The sequence below is a fragment of the Dasypus novemcinctus genome, chromosome 24 (genome assembly GCF_030445035.2).
Source record: "Dasypus novemcinctus isolate mDasNov1 chromosome 24, mDasNov1.1.hap2, whole genome shotgun sequence".
Lineage (NCBI taxonomy): Eukaryota > Metazoa > Chordata > Mammalia > Cingulata > Dasypodidae > Dasypus > Dasypus novemcinctus.
Window position 1 is genome coordinate 12,049,931 of NC_080696.1, and position 23,080 is coordinate 12,073,010.

The 23,080-nt window shown below is 33.8% G+C and overlaps 1 protein-coding gene across 2 annotated transcripts in view; it reads right to left on the reverse strand.

Moving 5' to 3' along the window:
* The window catches only part of TASP1 (taspase 1), a 274,012-nt gene that overhangs the window by 212,498 nt on the left and 38,434 nt on the right, over positions 1-23,080 (reverse strand). For both annotated transcript variants that reach the window (XR_011647284.1, XM_004475274.4), the window contains exons 5-6: positions 10,573-10,693; positions 4,393-4,477 (exon numbers count right to left, since the gene is read on the reverse strand). Coding sequence is in view for 1 of the 2 variants with exons in the window: in XM_004475274.4 (XP_004475331.1) it covers positions 4,393-4,477; positions 10,573-10,693 (206 nt within the window). In the remaining variant the exon portion in view is untranslated. The remainder of the gene's footprint in view (positions 1-4,392; positions 4,478-10,572; positions 10,694-23,080) is intronic.

Below are 23,080 nucleotides of genomic sequence, written 5' to 3' on the forward strand. Positions count from 1 at the left end.
ACATATTAGAATGGCCACTATTAAAAAGAAAACTACAAGTGTTGGAGAGGATGTAGAGATAGAAACAGTTATTCACTGTTGGTAGGAATGCAAAATGGTACAGCCATTGTATAGGACTGTTTGGCAGTTCCTAATGGAGTTGAATATAGATTTGTGACATGACCCGGCAATGCCACTACTAGATATATACCCGGAAGACCTGAGAGCAGTCACCCAAGCAGACATCTGCATACCAATGTTCATAGCAGCATGAGTCATGATTGCCAAAAGATGGAAACAACTCAGATGTCCATCAACCAATGAATGGATAAACTGTGTGTATATACATAGTAAAATATTATGTAGCTGTAGGAAGAAATGAAGTTATAAAGCATATGACAACATGAATGAATCTGAGGGACATTATGTTGATTAAAGCAAGCCAGACACAAAAAGACAAATACTTCATGATTGTGCTACTATGAACTAAACATATTGTATAATCTCATAGAGTTAATAACTTGAATATGGGTCACCAGAAAATAGAAAGAGGTTAGAGAATAGAGCTGAGGGCTACTTTGTGCAGAATTGGTAAAAAGGATGTGTGTTAATCTTTGGGAATTAATAGGAAAGGTGAAAGCACATCATAGTGTTTCTAACTAGCATTCTATTATATGGGTATGCCAGTGGTTTAAAAGGAAAATCTAAGGTCATGTATATTATTAAAAGGAAAGCTAAAAAATATATCAATGTAATACCGCATGTGAAATATAAGTATGTGTAAAATTGCATATATATGATCGTTTTTCTTTGAAACTGAACTAATACATGTTAATACTATAAGAAATTATTAGACAAAAAAATCACTATGCTAAGTAAAAGAAACCAGACACACCAGTACTATATATTTTATGATTCCATTTGTATATAAAATTTAAATATAAATCAATTTATAAAGATGAGATTAGATTAGTGGTTATGTAAAGCTGGGAAGGATAGAGGGATTGAGAGGTGACTGCTAAGGGGTGTGAGGACTTTTATTTTGGAGTAATGAAATTGTTCTAAAATCTTTTGTGGTGATGAATTCACAACATTGTGATTATACTAAAAGCCACTGATTATACACCTTAGATAGATGATATGGTATATGACTATATCTCAATAAAACTGCTTAAAAATAAATAAATAATAAAAAGCACATAAATGTACAAACAAGAAAATTCTTCACTTCTCAATCTCTGTTTTCCCTGCTGTTCACAGCTGCTATTTCTGGCTAGTCCTACACAATTCTTTGTTTTTTTTGTTTGTTTACTATTACTATTATTATTGAAATAATGAAAGTGCTCTAATAATGACTCAAGTGATGAATGCACAGTTATGTGATTACACCAAATACCACTGATTGTACACTTTCGGTGAACTGTATGCTATATTAATATGTATCCATAAATTTGATTTGTTTTTAAAAAAATGCGATTCACTATAACCCCAAAAAGCACAAAAAATTTAGTATGACAAAAACTGTGCAGGACCTATTCACTGAAAACTATAAAACTGTGCTACATTCATGGATCAGAAGACTCAATATTGTTAAGACATCAGTTTTTCCCAAAATTATACAATGCAATCCTAGTGAAAATTCCAGCAGGTTATTTATAGAAATTGGAGAACTGAATCTAAAATTCATATGGAAATGCAAAATACCTAAAATAATCTATTAGCTTTGAAAACAAAAAATAAAGTTCAAGTACCACGTACATGAAAAAAATCAGCTTGTTCCTGACAGTCGCAGCATTATGATATGCTATCAATTTAATAGAGAGGTGGCCATTACTTTTTTCCATATATTCTCTTCTTACAAAATATTAAAATATTGCACATGTCCCCTTTGAAAACTACCTCTTCTTGGTCCCTACTGCTTCCTCTCCAGAGTTAATCATGGTGAGTGTGGTAACCTTCCTCCCAGACCTTTTTTTGTACACCTATGCAAATATGTAAATAGCTGTAGAAAATTAGATTACAGTGTATGTTGTAATAGTGTGAAGGAGGAATCCATATTGTAGCAGTTTGACATTATTGATGAATTTCAAAAAAATATTGGATTATGTTTGTAAACTGATCTTTTCCTCTGGGCATATGAGATTATATTGGATTCAGAGGTTTACGTGTAACACTGTCAGTAAGGCGTTGAGTACCCACCCCTTGGTGGGTGGGGACTCAGATAAAAAGCATGGCAAAGGACAGAGTTGAGGGTTTTTGATGTTGGAGTTTGATGCTGAAGCCTTAGGCTGGAGCCCCGGGAAGTAACCCGCAAAGGAAAGGGAAGCAAGGCCCAGAAAGGGAGGAACCCAGGAAGCCTGAACCCTCACAGACGTCGGCAGCCATCTTGCTCCAACACATGAAAACAAGACTTTGATGAGTGAAGTAACTTACGCTTTATGGCCTGGTATCTGTAAGCTCCTACCCCAAATAAAACCAACCACTAACTGGTATTTTGCATCAGCACCCCTTTGGCTGACAAATACACATGACAATAAGAAAATCTCAGGTTGAGACAGTTGTTACCCAGGGGCAGGAGCAGAGATGGGGTCAGGGTGAGGTTGTCGGATAGTGGGAAGGAAGATAAAACTAGAAAGGGCTCATTTTGGGAAGCTTCAAATCTTTTGACAATGTTTTACTTCCTAACCTGGCTGATGGAAAACAGGTGTTCATCAAATTATTTTGCAATTTTTTACGAAACCATAAGTTAAACTGAATATATAGCTAAACAACTTGATTTCTTTACAATGTGGAAATAAATCCTAGTTATTACATATAAATAATTCCCTTTTTATGTTGAAGTATATAAATAATTTAGAAAAGTTAACTTTGTCTCTAAAGGACATTTAGGTTGTATATGGTTTTATAAACCACAAGCTACATCACTGTGACCATGCTTGTACAAGCTTCTTGTGTTCATGTGAAGGTGTTTGTCCTGAAGTTGGATTGCTGGGGTACATAGCATGTGCTTTTTCTTTACTTTATACATTAATAAATAACACCAAAATTCCTCTCAATCATCCATTCCAGTGTTCGTGCCCACCATCAACAGAACAGGGAGCCGGTTTTCCCACATCACAACATTAGACATTATTAGTCTTCGATTTTGTTACTTTAATAAAGTGAAAATGTCATCTTATTTTAATTCACAATTTCTCTAGTAATATTAAGGTTGGGTACCTTTTCATGTATTTACAAGCCATCAGTATTTCCTTGCCCATTTGTATCCATGCCCATGCTACATTAATTGTCTAAGTTCCAAAGGACATGTTGCCTTTTAATTCTGATCATAGCTTCAGTTGTATAATTGCTGTGCATTTTCACTTTCCATATTTTCCAATATTTAGTCTTATTCTTTTAACCTTAAGGTCTTTGCTACCCCACAGCCATAAATATAGTCTCTCATACTTTTCCTAATATTTTTATACTAGAAGGTATATGATTAAAAGTGTACCTTGAACATATTTAGCTAAGAATTTTAAGATTTTTTAAAACTATAATGAGTTCTTTTCTATGACTTAAAAATACAACAGAATCAATCAAAGTGATTCCTATAGTACTGATGTCCCTACTTTAAACACAGAACATTAACACAGCTTTCACAACCAAACATTCTGAACATAGACTATGAGACAGTATTAAGGCTTGTTAACACTGTTAGGTATAATAATGGTATGATGGCTATGTTTTATAAAAATAGAAATATGTACAAAACTATATAAGGGTGAAATATGGTGTCTGGAGTTTGCTTTAAAATATTGCAGGAGAAAATCAGATTAGTGAGCTAGAAGGAGGACAAGAAAATTAATGGAGCTGGAGACAGGTTCACGAGGGTTCTTTACAACAAGCAGTTCTCTCTACTTTTATATATATTGGAGAGTTCTAAGTTTTTTTCTAATGTAAATTCTACATTAATGCTAGGGAAAAAAAATAATTTTAGTCATCCTAACTTGACAATGGGTTTCCCCAGAAGAGAAAAATTAAGTACTTTTATTCAAAAAATTCCCCAAAGATAAAAATTAGTTTAGACTCTGGATCCAGTGTGAAAGATACTTTCCAAGTTTCATAATCAAAACATCCCAACTGAGCATTTAGTAACAGCAAAAACATCTCTATAATCAACTACAAAACAAACAAAAATAAACCTGATTCCTTTCTGCTTTAACCCATAATATTCTATTCTATATGGAGCCAGATCCAGGGTACAAAATGTTCCAAGATCTGAAAACAAAGTGTGTCTTCCTCACAAAGGCACACTGCTGCTGGTGTGTAACCAAAAGCATGAGCTTTCTGTGGATAAAAATGGCCTTCAGAGACTGCATGCACTAAAGGCTGTAGAGATACAGGGACAGTCAGGCAGGACAAAACAGTTACCAGGGAGGAATTCTGCCAGCCGAGAGCTTGCCCTTCTGCCCTTCACACAAGAGTCTATTTGCAACTGAGACTGGGTTCTTGATTCCTATAAAATAAAATTGGCAGAAAATGAAGTCAGAAAAATATCTTCAAATTGCCCACATATAATGACAATTCTTAATTATCATGAACAATAAGATTCAAAGCAATAAATATAAGAATACCTAATAAATGCAAGAATATAAAATATATATTCTCATGTTTTTTTCTTGTGATACAGTAGCAAAGACTCAATTAGGAATACTTTATATTAAAATTAGGTTCTTTGATAGTAGATTTCAGAATAAAAGAGAAAAAATGAACTAAAAGTATGGCACTCTCCATACTTCAAAACTAAATAAATGTCCCAATCACAAACGGCTTCGAATTTACCTTGGAAATAAAAATAAATGGGGGGAAAAGACCATAAATTTTAAATTTCATTTTTAATGAGAGACACAATAGAAAGCAGGTGATTCAAACTGGGGTAGAGGTAAGGGTAGGAAGTAGAGGCCATGTATGTACAATATTGTAATCTAAAATATGGTTCTGGTGCAGATCTTCAGATTGTTTCTAAAAGAACAAGAAGTGAGAAAGGAACTTTTTGGGGAGGAAAGGAACAATAGGATAGCAAGTAATAGAGTGAGAAACAACATCAGGATAACTACTACAAATACACTGAAGATGATGATGATGACAGAAAACATAAACAGTAACTTAATATAGAATATGTGCCAGGCCCAGCACCAAATCATTAAATGTATCGGATTATTTCATTGTTCCCTCAACTCTATCATATAGATAAACTTGTGAACACTGTTTGACTAAGAGGAAACAATTGCACAGAGAGGTTATCTTTCAAGATCAGAGAGTTGAGCTTTTTAATGCCAGACACCACACACTTAAACATTCCCCTATCCATGCCTCTCAGGATGCTATTAATAAAAAGTAATATCAGCAATGGGATATAAAGAGACTATAAAAACTCAATTAAGACAGTCAGATTGACTCAAAACAAAACCAACCACAGAAATTTAAATACCCAAAACATATGCCACTGAAAAAAAAAGGATGAAATACTGAAATACAGCAAAGTTCACATCTATGTGCTAATTTTTAAAACATTTATTTCTGGATATGACAACTCAATACTGCAAGACATTGATAATCTCAAGTTAATTTATAAGTTAAAATCTGTAAATTCTAAATCAAAACTTCAAAAGGATTTCAAAGAAATATGGCTCTGAAGGAGAAAAATGAAGAGAATTCACTGCACAAGGTACTATTTCTTATTAAAAGTTATTCTAATTCAAAGAACGTGGTTTGGGTACAAAATAGAGAAAACAGAGAAAGATATCAATGGAATAAAGCTAAAGTTCAGAAACACAGAATGTTTAATATATGATAAAGACAAATCAGTGGGAAAGGATAGACTATTCATAAGAAGGAAAAAAGACACAGAGTGAAAAAACACAGACAAGGGAGTCAGTGTTTTGTAACTGTACAATAATCAATTTATTGCCTCTCACCTACCAATTTACCCTTCATTGCCTGATCTGTGAAAATGGATACGGGCCCTTTAAATATGGTTCCCCTGCAAGTTGACACAACACTAAGCTTTGTCAGTAGAGCGCTGGAGACACATTGTGTGAAGAAAGGGTGGTGTGCTGGCTAGACTCCAGGAAAACAAAAGTGTACACGTGTTTCTCGACTATTTGGCCCAGGTGGTATTCTCGAGGGCTAGGTGCCTTCAGGAAAAGCTTTCTCCAGCATTTAGTCACTACATGTTTTCTCCAGCTCCTAATATCAGCAGCAGCAACATAGCCGAGAGCCCCAGACATCATAGGACTGGGCTCCAGCCCAGGCTGCTGCTCCATACACCCTCTCTGCAGCCCCACAAGGATATACAGCAAGTGTCCCATGTGGCTGGTGGTCTAGTAAGCCAAAGGGCAACTACTCATCCTGAGCTCCAGATGTTTAACTCCCCCAGTCCTCCTGGCCTCTGTGTGCCCACCTACAGCCTGAGCTTGCTGGTTGTCCAGAGGATGGTTCCTCTGTGTGGAGCAGCTCTGGCCTGGGTAACCAGCAACTTCTCCACTGTACTCTGGGTTGCAATCATATCTTCTTCAATGAGATCTGAACCCTTTCCAAGTTTATGCTTCCATGGGTATTCTCCCTCTGCTCTAGGATACCCTTCAGAGTTCTCTTTCCATCTTTATTGCATTACCATCCTATTAATGCTTAATCATTGTTTATATTGAACTTCTGTTTAACTACCGAGTGGTTTTTGTCTCCTAGTTGGACTCAAGACTGATATAGTAAACTTAAACAAATTATTAAATATCTCCTATGTCTCATTTTTCTCATGTGTAAAATAGGGATAAAAGCACTGACCTCATAAGATTACTGTGAGAACTAAATGATTTCATATATGTAAACCACAAAAGAACAATGCCTAGAACATGATAGTTACTCAATAAACTATAAACATTATTATTATTTTTAGTCAATAAATTGCATAAGGATAATTGGTTAGTCATTTCAGAAAAAATAAACAATGGATTCAAGAGGTAAATATAAAATAAATTATATAAGTATTATAAGAAAATACAGGTGACTGTGTTTATAATTATGAGAAAGATGCTACCAGAAATGAAAAATACAAAAGCCCCAAAAGGGGAAGTAATAAATTTAACAAATAAAATTTTTAAATTTAAATGCAATAATGCATATCATAAATAGAATTAAAAGGCAGGTAGCAGAAGAGTTATAAAAAGTCAGTTCACAGAGAAATATAAATGGCCTTCGAGTATATAAAATATCACTAATACAAATAAAATCCTGATAGTATACAGAATGGTAAAAAATGGAATGTTTTCTCTCTAAGCTTGGAAACAAGGCAAAAATGCCCACAATGCCCACTATCACCCATTATATTCAACATTGCACTGGACATCATAGTTGGCATAACAAAGCAAGAAAAAACATTAGAGACTGAAAAACTAGAAAAAGAAAAGCAAAACTGCCATTGATCACAGATAATATGATTATATATATAGAAAGTCCAAGGAACTATATTTTTAAAAGAAAAACAAAAAACACTAGAATCAACAACCAAATTTATCAAGACCACTCACTGGATACAAGGTCAATATGCAAAGATAAACTGCATTTCTATATACAATAAAATTGAATTTTAATATTCAAATATATAGTTTATAATAGCATCCAAAAAAACAAATACCTAGAATAAATCTAATAAAAGGTATGTAAGACATCTATACTGAAAACTATAAAACTCTGCTGAAAAATATTGACTATGATTTATATAAATGTACATATTCCATGTCCACTGACTGGAAGACTCAATATTGTTCAAACACATCAACTATCAACAAATGGTTCTGTAGATTCAATGCAGTACCAATAAAACTTTCAATGGGATTTTATTATGGGTAAATTGATTTGAAAATTTTTATGAAAATATCAAGGACCCAGAAGAGCAAAATGATGTTAAAAGAAAAATAATGAAGTTGAAAGTCTCATATCATCAAATATTAAGGAACAATATAAGGTGAATGGATGTAGCTCAAGTGATTGAGTGAGTGTCTGCTTCCCATGTACGAGGTCCAAGGTCTGATCCCTGGTATATCCTAAAAAAACAAACCAACAAATGAGGGGGAAAAAACTCTCATTGGGGAGCAGATTTAGCTCAGTGGTTGCGTTCCTGCTTTCCATTTACTAGGTTCTGGGTTCAATCCCTGGTACTTGCTTAAAAAAAAAGAAACAATAAAAGTTATAGTAATCAAGACAGCATAGTATTGGCATAGACAAGCAATTCAATAGAACAGAACAGTGGTTACAGACGGTACAGTAACATGTACAGTTACCTGATTTGCCAACACAATTCTGTGGGTAAAGGACTGCCTTTTCAATAAATGGCAATGGGCCATTTGGATATCCAGACAAGGAAAATAATTAATGTTGACCCATCTCTCATACACAAAATTTATCTGCACTTGATCACATTGCTAAATGTAAAGAGTAAAAGCAATAATAAAACTACTAAAAGAAACCAATAGAGACTGTCTTCATATAAGGAGGCAAAGATTTCTAAAAAAAAACTCAAAACCAACTAACTCTAATAAGAAATAATAATAAATGAAACTTCATTACAATTAAAAACTTCTGTTCTTCAAAAGACACAATTAAGAGAGTGAAAAGGCAAGCCAAAGACTGGGAGGAGACATTCACAAAGGATTTGTATCTAAAATATATAAGGAGCTCTAACAAATCAATGAAAAATACAAAAATAAAAGTCCAATGAAAATATGCAAAAGACTTGAATAAGCACATTAGAAATGAGGATATTTAAATGGCCAATAACACATGAAAAGGTCCTCAATATCATTAGTCACCAGGGAAATGCAAATTAAATCCACAATACCACTACATATATATCAAAATGTCTGAATTTTAAAATAAGAATAACAAATATTGGCAAGCTATAGAGAGTAATTAAAACATACGTTTCTGATGGGAGTCTAAATTACAACAACTGTTTTTTAAAACTGGCAGCATCTACTAAAGCAAAGTACATATATAATCATGACTTATTCCAACTCCTATATTTATACCCAAGAAAAATAAGTATGTATGTCTACCAAAAGACATGTACAAGAATATTCATAGCAGCTTTATTCATAACAGTCAAAAACTAGAAACTATACAACTGCCCACAAAGAATAGAACGAGTAAATAAATTATGGTACTAAGCGATTACAAAGAAAAAACTACTGCAACACAATACATAAAATCAATCTCATTGGCATACTGTTAAGCAAAAGAAACCAGACACACACAAATAAATAAAAACACAAAACAAAAATTTTAAAAAGATAAAAAACAAGGCAAAAATATCAAAAATAAAATAAAATAGGGAAGCGGCCGTGGCTCAATCAGTTGGGCTCCCATCTACCATATGGAAGGCCCTGGGTTCATGTTCCGGGGCCTCCTTGTGAAGGCAGGCTGGCCCACACACCGCAGAGAGCTGCTGGCCCACAAGTGCTGTGGAGAGCCGACTCAGCAAGGTGACACAACAAAAAGAGAGACAAGTGAAAACACAGAAGAGCATGCAGCAAATGGACACAGACAGCAGACAGCAAGCAAGCCACAAAGGGGGGGGGGGGGGGAGGGAAATAAATGAAATAAAACCATAAAAAGAAAAATTAAAAATAAGAAAAAAGAAAAAAGGCAAAGATGAAGACAAAAAGAAACCAGACACAGAAGTGTCTGAGATCATTCAAACAAATTTCAGGACCAAGCAAACTAATCTATGATGCCTAGTTATTTCCTTAGAGTCAGGAGGGATACAAAGTTCAAGAGGCATGAATTAGGAAGAGGCATAAAGGAACCTTCTGAGATGATGGAAATGTTCTACATGTTGACCTGGAAATGTTTAATAACTATGGATCTGGGTGGAACTCTACAGAGCAGCCTACATCTAAATATTCATCAAGACGAACACTTAAAATCTGTACACTTTACATATATTTTGCTTCAATAAATAAGGTATAAAAAATTGCCTCTGTCTTGTATGAACTATGTGAGAAAAATCTCCAAGACATCCTATTTAAAGAAAAAAAGAAAATTTCATAATAATAAACTTACATATAAAAAAAATTAGTGAAACTAAACTATGCTTTTATTACATGAAAATATGAATAAATGCATCAGATTTTACTGGTTAAACCACAGGGAAATGGGGGAAGGGAAGGGAATTTTAGGAGGATCAAAGGTAAATTTTATTATTATCATAGTAATGTTTTTACAATGAAAATATATTGTGTATTTCAAATAACTTATTTAAAAATAAGGTATTTTAAATTGAGTTTTAACTGTCTGAAGTCTCTTGTGGGAATGGAGGAGACTGATCAAATTCTAAGCAAAGACCTGATCATGGGCTGTTTTATTGTTTTCTTTAAATCTTTTCATAGCTAAGGGTTTCATTTTTCAAGTTCTGTGAAAGAAGAAAAACTCTTGTTTTCAACACTATTCTAAGCAACAATGGTGAAAAAGATTGGACTGTCTTTAGCAGGCACGAAACGGTAATATTCATAATTGTTCAAAATAAAGAGATAGCATGTTATAATGCACACATACCACTCAGTGCTCCAACTGCTCCAAAATTCAAGGATTTTCCATCCATTATGCTGGCGTCACACTCAATCTCACCCAAGAGATTTAGATTAGATCCCATTCCTGCATTTGTAAAAGGGGAATCCTAAAAGACAAAAACAAAAATTAAATACCATTAATTTTAAAAAAAGAATTAATGCTGATCCTTCATAAATTCCTCCAAAAATGAGAAGGGAAGAAAACACTTCCCAACTCACTATATGATGCCATTACTACACTGATACCAAAGCCAGACCAAGATAGCAGGTGGAAGGAACACTATAGATCAATCCTTGTAAATACTGCATTCAAAAATCCTCAGTGAAATATTAGCAACCCAAATCCAACAAAATATAAAAGAATTATAACACATTGAATAAAAGTAAGATAGTTTTAATATCCAAAAATCTATTAATATAATACTCCATAACAATAAAATTAAGGACAAAAACATAATATCAATAGATGTAGAAAAGGCATTTGACAAAATCCAACATCCTTTCATGAGAAAAACACTCAACAAACACAGAAAAAGAGGGAACTTCCTCAACCTGATAAAGGTTATCTATGAAAACAGTCTGGCAATACCTCAAAAATTAAATTTTAAAAATAAAATAGTTACCATGACACAGCAATTTATATACCCAAGAGAAATGAAAACATATATCCATATAAAACCTGTACACAAATGGCCATAGCAGCATTATTCATAATAGCCACAAAGTGACAATCCAAATGCCTATCAACTGATAAACAAAATATGGAATATATCTATACTACGGAACATTATTCACCAATAAAAAGGAACAAAGTACTGATAGATGATATATAAGGATAAACCTCAAAAACATTACGTTAAGTGAAAGAAGCCAGTCACAAAAGTTCACATATTTGTCATTTTGTGCCTGGCTTGCTTCACTCAACATACAGGACAAATACTGTATGATTACACCACTGTGAACTACGTATATTTTATAACATATTGTATGATCCCATTTATATAAATATAAATATAAATCAATTTATAAATATGAAAAAAAGAAGTTCACATATTGTATAATAACATTTATATGAAATGTCCAGAATAGGCAAATCTAAAAAGACAGAAAATAGATTAATGGTTGTTGGGGGTTGGGAAGAAGGAGGAAATGGGCAGTGAATAACCCTGTGAATATACTGAAAACCAGTGACTTGTTAACCGTAAAAGGGTAAATTTTATAGTATGTGAGTTATATCTCAATAAAAGTATCATGGGGGGGCCTTACGTCTAGAATGTAGACAGAACACAAAGGCTGGGAACCAGAGGCCAGCCGTGTTCTTGAAATCTAAAGAAAAACACTACCTTCTTTTTCTAATACTGTGAATGAAGTTTATATATCAATCATGAGTCTTAAAGTTGACATTATATCATACTTAATTTCCAGTCAGAAAATATGGGAAAAGTTCACTAATATGAAACTCTTATAATAAACCAAAGTGATAAGGATAAAGTCTCAGAATTCCCTAAAAAGAGAGAGCAAGAGAATGTAGACTGAACACTCCTTAGGGGTCACCACTTAGATGAAGGACCCAAACAACATAACTGAGAGCCAGAAAATATCAACAACTCTCTCTCCCATTCCAGAAGACTGATCAATCCAGAAAATTAGGACAGTTCAAAAGTAAGTCCAATATTACATAGGAAACAAGGATCATTCTGGATCTACCCAAAGATTACCAAATGCCCATAGTTATCTTTCCCAGGTTTCTGCCAGATCCAAGAAAAACTGGCCAAATTAAGACCTTTGCCAACTTGCACCTGTAACTTATAAAAAGGCAGCAGGAACTTGGAATGAGAACTTTTTTTCCTAATGTAGCTGGACAATTTAGACGTCCACAAAATTTTTAAAAATTATTTCACAGGGTAGAAAATAACAAAAATATTTTATTATTAACTAGAAAATGAAAGATAGAGACAAATTCTGGGAGCATTCAAAAGGGAATATTCCATTATGAGAAAGAGTAGTTAAAAGCAGCCTTCCTAGAAGAGGTAGGGTAAGAGCAAAGACAAGCCAGAGGGCTAGAAAACTACAGGCCGTGGATATGATGTGAGCAATATATTGCCATGGGTAAAGTGTCGGAGTCACATAAGGGATTAAGCTAAAAGGGTAGGGTTGGTGGGAGGCAAATACGGAGATTACCCAGTGCCAGTCATCACAATCTGGACTTGACTGGGACAACAGTGAGAAGCCATTCAAATTTCCTGTATAGGAGAAAGTCACAATTAGCCTACTGGTCAAGGAAGCATAAACAGACATTCAAATATTCATTCACATAGTGTATGAAAAGGAAAGGGAAGAGACTGAAGTCAGGGAGATCAAACTGGAGACTATTTTACAATGTAAGCTTGAAATATTGACCTAGAATAGAATGACAGCAGTAGGAACAGTGAAGAAAAAGAAAGAAAAGTAACAGAATTTTTGAAGCCTGGTAGACAAATAAAACCTTTTATAAGAAAAGGTATTTTAATAAGATAGTGGGAAGAGTGTGCAAAACTGGGCATAAGAAGTCTTAATAAGGCCTTCCAAGCAAATATTTCTGAGTAAATCATAAAGGTGGGGGGCTTATGTCGAGAATGTAGACAGAAAATAGAGGCTGGTAATCAAAGGACTTTATGTTGGAAAAGAGATGATAACTAAAGTTAAGAATTGTGGCTTTAAAAAAATGAAGACTGAATTTTTACCCTGGATCCCTTCATCTTTTGAAAAATATTTTATAATACTATGTCAGAAGTCTCTACGGCACAAAACAAAGATATTTAAGCAAAAATAAATCAATACCATATTACGGTTTTGTTTTACCCTGCATAAGCTGTAATCACGTACATCCTTCAATGTGAGAAAGGAACTGAAATTTGAGAAAATGTAAAGCATCCATACTTAGTAATTCCCAATATGCATATATAAGATTGCACCAGTATATACACTATCAGTAATCTTTGAAATGGTATATATCAGCTAATAAGCTCTACAAAATTAATTTCAAAATAATATCCACTTAGAAGTCACAAACTGAACCAAACAAGTTATTCTGCAAATGACTCTTGCATGCTGGCTTAAATTTGACATTTCAGAAACACATAATAAAAATATATATTAAAAAATTAAAGTGCATCTTAGAAGCAAATTGTTTTCCAAAATCTTTCCCCAAATTCAAAATATTTCTTAATCTTCAGAAGTATGCGTACTGAACTTATGCTTCTTACCAGAATGGCATAATAGGGACCATATTTGCCCTCATATCTTGAACTAGAAAACCAAACAAAATCTATGAGACAAATACATTTTGTTCAACAGCCAACAGAGGACAGTGATCCCTGAGATAAGGGACATAAATGAGGTGCCATATCTTAATTCCTATAGATACTTTCCAGGCCATAACACAGGAAAGGGGAACCCAAAAAGAGTCAATGATTTTTCAGAGTTGAGGAGACAGAGTTCATGGTTTAAGGATACCAGAAAAGTTAAAAATGCAGAGCAAGAGAGAAAGGGAGAAAAAGAACTCTCTAGAAATCCATAAAGAGTCCCTCTGAGTCTTTGAATAAGTATTCATCTATATATGCTTGTGAAGAAACTACCAAGTCCTAAGAAAGAACTTCCAGAAAGCAGTGAGCTGAACAATTTCTGAAGCTCACAAATCAAGAATAGGTTTTGTTCCCACCAGCCAAAGTGAGGAAATCAGGAAGAGTTCTCAGGAAGGTAATGCTTTGGGAGTGGGATAGAATGAGTCCTAGAAAGAAGGCTACTCTAGACCTACAATAACAAAGTTTAAAAGCAAGCTGATTCAAAATAACAGCAGGATCCTAGAACAAAGTCCTATAATACTTGAAGGAACACAACAATATTCAACCCAAATATATACATAATTCAAAATTCCTGTATAAAATAACAAATGACCAAACATGTCAACAGAAAGAAAATATGGACCATAACCAGAAGAAATTATTAAACACTGAAAACAAATTCCTATATGGCATACACAATAGAATTAGCAAAAAATAATGTTAAAACAGCTTTCATAAAAATACTCTATGTTCAAGTTAATATAGAAAACCATAATAACAAGGAAAAAAAGAAGATATTAAAGAAAAAGAAGCTTAACATCTAGAAATAAAAAAATACGGTACTCCGAGGTGAAAACACTGGGATTATTAACAGAAGATTAGGCACCACAATGAAAATATTAGTCAACTTTGAAGACACAGCAAAAGAAACTATCCAAGTGAAAGACAGAATCAAAAAATGTACTTTAAAAAATGAACAGAATATCAGAGAAGAATGGAAAAATAATGAGTGATCTAACATACATGTAACTGGAACACCAAAGGGAAAAGATAAAAATGGAGGAACAGTAAAAATATTTTTTTAATATTAAAATATTTTTTTAAAAAAGAACACTATAAATACACAAATCCAAGATGTCCAACAAATTCCAAGAAAAAAGAAAAAAAGAAGAAGAAAACCAGACCATGGCACATCATAATAAAGAGAAAAGCTAAGAGCAGCAAGAGGAAAAAGATCCACTATGTGCAAACAAATAAAGAAAAATGATAGCAGATTGGTCAGAAACTATGCAAGACTGAAGACTATGGTGTAAATATTTAAAGAATAGAGAGGGAAGAAATTGTCACCTGTGTAAACTAAAAAATAAATTTTCAAGTGGAGGCAAAACAAAGATATTGTAGTACTTTGATATTATTGATGAATTCCGAAAAGAAATATTGGATTATGTTTGTAAACTGTTTTTTTTTCCTCTGATTAAATTAGGATTACAGCTTTGATTGGGCCACATCAGTAGAACACTGAGTCCCCGCCTACCAACATGGCAGAAGAGTTAGTTGGAGTTTTGAGCTGGAGCCCGGGAAGTGGACATACAGGAGAACACAGAGGATAGAGATAGCTCCTTAGACATGGCAGAAGCCCCAGGGAGTGACACAGAGCCATTCATCTGATAGTCTACAAGTGGCCTTATGGTGAGAGCACAGCAGCTGAGCCCAGAGAGAAATGGGAAAGAGGAACCCAAGAAGCCTAAACTCTTGGCAGAAGTCAGCAGCCATCTTGCCCCAACATGTAGAAAAGACTTTGGTGCGGGAAGTAACTTATGCTTTATGACCTGGTAACTGTAAGTTTCTACCCCAAGTAAATACCCTTTATAGAAGCCAACAGATTTCTGGTATTTTGTATCAGCACCCCTTTGGCTGACTAATACAGATGTCCAGATGAAAAACAGCTGAAATAATTCGGCACCAGCAAACCTACAACAAATATTAAAGGATGTTTGCAGGCAGAACAAAAATGATGCCAGATGAAAAGATGGATCTACACAAAGGAATAAAGCAATTAATAATAACAATGAATTGTGATATTTATAACATGCGCAGAAGTAAACTGGATGACAAAAACAGTGCAAAGACTGGGAAGGAGAAATCTTTATTAAAATCTGTTCTTACACTATACATAAAGGACTATAATATGATCTGAAAATATTATAAACAGCAATAATTCAGATATATATTACAAGCAGTACAATAATTACTAAAAACTAAAGTATGGCTAATGGAACAAAAGTGGAGATAAAGACCTTTTTTTTAAAAAAAAAAAACCCTGAAAAAGAGGAAATATGAAATAAGAGGGCATCAATAGAAAACAAAAAGCAATATGGTGGCTTAAATGGAACCATGTCAATAATTACATCATATTATTAAATTCAAATGGTCTAAATACTTCAATGGGAAGGCAGAGACTGTCAGAAAGCTTTCAAGAAAGCTACCCTAAATATAAAAACACAGACAGGTAAAAATAAAAGCATGTTATAAGATACCAAAAATATGTAAATCTCCTCTGTTATTCCTGATATCAGTAATGTGTGACTTTTCTCTTATTTTCCAAATCAGTCTGGATTGATGCTTATACATTTTATTGATCTTCTCAAAGAGCCAGCTATTGGTTTTGATGACTTTCTATGTTCTGTTTCTTCTTTTCGTTTTCTTTGAATCTTTGAATATAAACTATTTTATACATAGTTTCTTGAGGTGATTAGATTAGAGCAATGATTTAAGACTTTTCTTTCTTTCTAATGTAAGTACTGAATACCATCAATGTCTTCAAAACAGAGGATTTTCAGGAAATAAAAATGATGGTCATTTCTCTGGGGAGACACACAATCCTAAATGTGTATTCACCTAAAAAAAATTCAAAATGCATAAATGTAGGCAAAATTAGAGAAAGGAAAAAAGGACAAATCCATGCTAATTTTTGGAAAATCCAACAGTCTTCTTTCAGTAATTGATAAAGCAAGTAAACAGAAAATCAGTGTGGATATAGATGACCTGAACAGCACTATCAACCAACTTGACCTCATTTATACGACACTCCATCCAAACACGGCAGAATACATATAACAAGGAATTTTGGCCACAACGGAACATGTTCTGAGCCATAAAACAAACCTTAACTTTAAAAATATAGAAACCATATAAAGTACATTCTTAGTCCCTAAGGGAATTCTACCACAAATCAGTAGCAGAAACATATATGGAGAATCTCCTAAATACTTGGAAATTAACACACTTCTGATAATCCCATGGGTCAAAGACAAGTCTCAAGAGAAATGAAGAAAATATTTTTAACTAAATGAAAACTAAAATGTAACATGTCAAAATGTATGGGATGCAAACAAAGCAATCCTTAGAGGTAAGTTTATAGTATCAAATGCATATACTACAAAAAAATTATAATATAATATATAATTATATAATATAATATATTTATAATTTATTATAAATTATAATTATAGTTGTTTTAGGAAGCAAGCAGAAAGAAGGAAATAATAAAAGTTAAAGCAGAAATTAATGAAATAGAAAAAAACAGAGAAAAATCAGTGAATCCAAAAACTGATTCTTTAAGGAAAAAAAAATCAGTAAACTGTATAAACCCCTAGCCAGGCTAACCAAGAGAAAGAGAAAATACACAATTATCAGAATTAGGAATGAAAGTGTGATGCCTCTACTGATCTGACATTAAGAGAATAATAAGGAAATACTACAAACAACTTAATAGATAAGATGAAATGGACCAATTCCTTGGAAGATATAAACTACCAAACTCAAGAGGAAATAGGTAACTTGATTAGCCCTGTATCTATTAAATAAATTGAATTTGCAGTTTAAAATGTTCCAAAAACAGGAAACCACAGGCCCAAACAGCCTCCCTAGCAAATTTTACCAAACATATAAGAAAGGAATACTACCAACTTTACAAACTATTATACATTTTTGAATATACATGCAAAAATCTTGAAGAAAAAATCAGCAAATCTAATATAGCAATATATAAAAAGAATAATACATTACAACAAAGTGAAGTACATCACAGGAAGCAGGACAGATTCAACATTTGAAAATCAATGTAACTCACTGTGGCAGTTTGATATTATTTATGAATTCCAAAAAGAGATATTGATTATGGTTGTAAACTGTTCTGTTCCTCTGGGCGTGATATGATACCCTTTGATTGTATTAAATTCAGAGGTTTCACTTTTACTTTATTAAATCAAGATTAGGGCTTTGATTCGACTATGTCATTAGTGTGTGCAGAATTGAGTCCCTGCCCTCTTGGTGGGCTATATAAATGAACACACAATCAAGAATAGGGAAGTAGATAAACAGAGGAAGAGAGACAGCTCCACAGACATGGCAAAGGCCCTGGAAAGCAAGATGAGTCTGATAGTTTGCTGCTGAAAAGAAGAGAGCAACTGAGAAGCCCTGAAAGATGAGCGTTATGCCAGCCTACAGCTGAGATCTGAAGAAGCTGGGACCACGGAGCTGGAAGAGGAAGAAGAAGGCTGAAACTCACAGACATCACCTGTCATTTTGCTTCTAAATGTGGCAAATAACTTTGAGAGAGAGAGTACCTCTTATCATACCCTGAGTTGGACTCCTTAGGGCCTTGTGTGACTATGAGCTTCTACCCCAAATAAATACCCTTCATAAAATCCAATAGATTTCTGGTACTTTGCATCAGCACTCCTTCTGGCTGACTAATACAGTCATCATATTAACAGACTAAGAAAAACCATCTGATCCACTAGATAGATGCAGAAAAAGCATTCTAAAAGATTCAATATCTATTCACAATAAAATCTCCCAGTAACCTAGGAATAGAAGGGAACTTCCTTAAGCTAACAAGAGGATAAAATATCGTAACAAACTAGTGTTTATACCAGGAATTCAAAGTCAATTTAACAATCAAGTAATGATCAATGTAATTCACCATATTAAGAGACAAAAGTGAAAAAAAAATCATCATCTCAATAGACATAAAATAGGTAGCTGACAAAATTCAATACCCATTCATGACTTAAAAAACAAAAATCCTGGAAAACAAAGAATAGAAGGGAACTTCCTCAACCAGATAAAGGTTATCTATTAAACACATAGCTAATGTCAAAATTTATGTGAAAGACTAAATTCTTTCCTGCTAACATCAGAAGCAAAACAAGGATATTCACTCTCACCACTTCCAGTCATCATTACACTGACAACTTGAGAACAAGGCAATAAATAAATAAATAAATGGCATATGCATTCGAAAGGAAGAAGTAAAATGCTATTTGCAGACCACATTACCACCAATATAGAACATCCTAAAGAATACAAAACCACGAGCTTATAGAAGAAGTTAGTTTTGAAGATCAAAGGATGTAAGATCAATATAAAAAACATTATTTCTATGTACAAGTAACAAATTATTGGAAATTGAATCTTAAGATAACATTTGCAATAGAGTAAAAAATATGAAATAGAGTAAATTTTTAAAAACACATCTAAAACCTGTACCCTGAAAAACCACAAAACATTTCTGAGAGAAATGAAAGAAAATCTAAATAAGTGGAGAGAAATGTCATGATCATGGATTGGAAGATTCAATATTATGTTGATCAATAGATTCGATACAATCCCAAGGAAAACTCCAGTAGGCTTTTTGTAAAAATTGACAATTTGGTGGTAAACTGTATACATCAGTCAAAGGAACTAAAATAGCCAAAATATTTCTGGAAAAGTACAAACTTGATGGACTTATATTACCTGATTTCAAAATTTTATTATAATGTTAGAGTAAAGAGAGTATGTTATTGGCATAAGTTTAGACATATAGATCAATGAAGTGGAATATAGAGTCCAGAAACAGACCCACATATATGTGGTCAATTGATTTTTGCCAAAAGTGGCAAGGGAATTCAAAGAAAGAAAGAATAATCTTTTCAACAAATGGTGCTGGAAAAATTGGATATCCATATGCAAGGGGGTGGAACAACAGAACACCCAACATTAACCTCAACACCATTCACAAAAAATAAGTTTTGAAATGGACCACAGACCTATATGTAGGAGTCAAAACTATAAAAATTCTAGCAGAAAAAATAGGGCAAAATCTTGTGACCATGTACTTATTTCAGGGAGAAATAAAAAGTAACTAGCATGATCAAAAGTCCGAGTTTGCCAAGAACATTCTCTGTAGTTTGACAACCCCATCAATAAGTATCCCCCTTTCTCTCACACAAAAAAATTCACCATTTGGATAATAAATTTTGTGATCACCCTATGTTTAACCAACAGCCCTTCCTTGTACTTGCCCACGGAGTTCCAAAAAGCCTAAAACAAACAGGAGTCTCCCACCCATCCTAGGGAATGACTGGACTGTTAAAGAAGACTGACAAATAATGTATTCATGCCTGCTCACTGCAGTTAAATTCTCTTGTCAGCATGGACATTGTCATATACTTTGAAGCTTACTAAAATGATTTTTTGCCACTTGCTTTAAAATGAGGGGTGAAAGGGGTTGGCACAATAAAATAAAGTTAAAAAAAATCTTGTGACCATGGAATAGGCAAAGATTTCTCAGAGAGAAATCAAAAGCACAAATTATGAAAGAAAAAATGATAAATTGGAACTTGTCAAAATTAGTATCTTTTGGTCTTCAAAAGACACTATTGAAAAACTAAAAAAGCAAGCCACATATATACACAGGTTAGTATACACACAAATGCTTCCTTGCTCTGTCAGGTGAGAGGGGTTCTAATACTATTCTCCAATAAAAGGAACTAGCACCCTTGGAGAAATGGCTGGTTCTGACACTGGGGCAGTAAATATACAAGATGAGCCTGGAGTACTTCATAATGTCAGAAAGTAAATGCTCAAAAGAAAAAAGAGAGAAAACCCCTCAAAGATGGGGTATAAAAAAGAAAGACAAGAGCCGACCAAAGGAGCTCTCAATTGTCAAAACTAGAACAATTTAAACAACAAAATAAAGGAGTACTGGATTATAATCCAAAGTATAAAATATCAATGAATCCATACTGATACAAATTAATTACTGAATAAATAAATAATTGAGGAAGAAGAGACAAATCTCCCATGAAGAATTCCTAATAATTTTAGATACTTCACCCTCAAGAATGGGAAGCATAGATCCCCACTCCTAGAGTGTAGGCTGCACATCATGAATTCTTTCCAAAAAGAAGAGCATGTTTAGGGAAGAAAAAGAGTAGCTTTACAGTGGAGAGGTAGAGGAATACAACCAAGCCAGGTGCTGAAAGTCCACATCAACAGTGATATATTATGTTGATAAGGTGTGATGAGAATGGCACTTTACCTTTGTGGTCTTCCCCTAAAAAACCTCTAACCCCACTATAATCATGAGAAAAACATCAGACAAATTACAGATCTGGGACAGTCTACAAAGTATCTGACCAATACTTCTCAGTAGTGTCAAGGTGATCAAAAGCAAACCTAAAGAGTATGATGGCTAAATGTAATGTGGTGTCCTGGACAGGATGCTAAAAGAGAAAAAGGTTACTAGGTAAAACTAAGGAAACATGAATCAAGGATGGACTGTAGTTAAAATTATGTATCAAATAATGTATCAATTATGATACATTAGTTGTAACAAATGTACTTGTGATGGTTTGAAGCTAAATGTACCCCAGTAAAACATGTTCTTAAATTTAATCCATTCTTGTGTGTTTGAAAGCATTGTAAATAGGACCTTTTAGATTAGGCTATTTCAGTTTTAAGGTGTAACCCACCTCAATCAGGGTGGGTCTTAACTGATGTCCTCATAAGCAAAATGAAATTCAGAAAGAGATAAAGACACAGGAAGCAAGAAGCTGAAACGGAACCTGGAAGAGAAGTCACGTGACAAGGAAAGGACTATGGGTCACTGGCAGCCAGCCCTAGAACTTTGGGGAGAGAGCATTGCCTTGATGATGCTTTGACTTGGACTTTTTCCCAGCCTCCGTGAGCAAATAAATTCCCATTGTCTAAGCCAAACCATTTCATTTTATTTGCATAAGCAACATAGGAAACTAAAACAGTACCATACCAATGTAACTGTTAACAAGAGGGGAAATTGAGTACAAGGTATATGGGAACTTTCTGTACATTCTGCATTTCTATGCAGATATTCAAATGCATAATGTACATTTCTGTACATTAGAGCTAAAATTGTTCTAAAATTAAAAGGTTTTCCTTTTTAAATCAAGCCACAGATCAGGAAAAAAATACATATCTATTAAAAGGACTTGTATTCATTCAGAATACATAAAGAATCCCTACAACTCAGGAAGAAAAATAATCCAGCTTTTTAAATAGGCAAACAATTTTATATACAGATTGTAAATAACACAAGATACTCATCATCATTAGTTATTACAGAAATGTAAATTAAAACCACAAGATACCACTACATACCCACTAGAATGGCTAAAATTTTAAAAGACTGACAATACTGAGTATTGGCGAGAATGTGGTGCAACTGTGACTCTCGTACCTTGCCATTGAGAATGCAAATGGCAAAGTTTGGAGATTTTCTTTAAGGTTAATTATAAACTGATCATAGACCCAGGAATTCTACTCCTAAGTATTCATCCAAAAGAAATGAAAGCACAGTATGTCCACATAAAGACTTGTATGTAAACGCTCATAGATGCAGTATTCATAACATTCCAAAACTGGAAACAACACAAATGTCCATCAACTAGTAAATGGCTAAACTCATTGGGAAATATCAACACAACAGAATATTACTCAGCAGTAACAGGAATACATTCCTGATACACCCAACAAGACGGATGACTCTCAAAAGCATTATGCTAAGTGAAAGAAGTCAGTCACATAATATTTTGTTTGTATGATTCTATTTATACCAAATTCTAGACAAGGCAAAACTATAGTGATAGAAAGCAGGTAAGTGGTTGACAGGGGCCACTGTGTAAAGGAGAAGACTGATGACGAAAAGGCCAAAGGAACTTTAGGAGTGATGGAAATGTTAGATATCATGATTGTGTTGGTGGTTAGACAACTATGCACATTTGTCAAAAAAATCATAAAATTGTATACTTAAAATTGGTGAATTTTATTGTATGAAAGACACACTTCAATAAACCTGACCAAAAA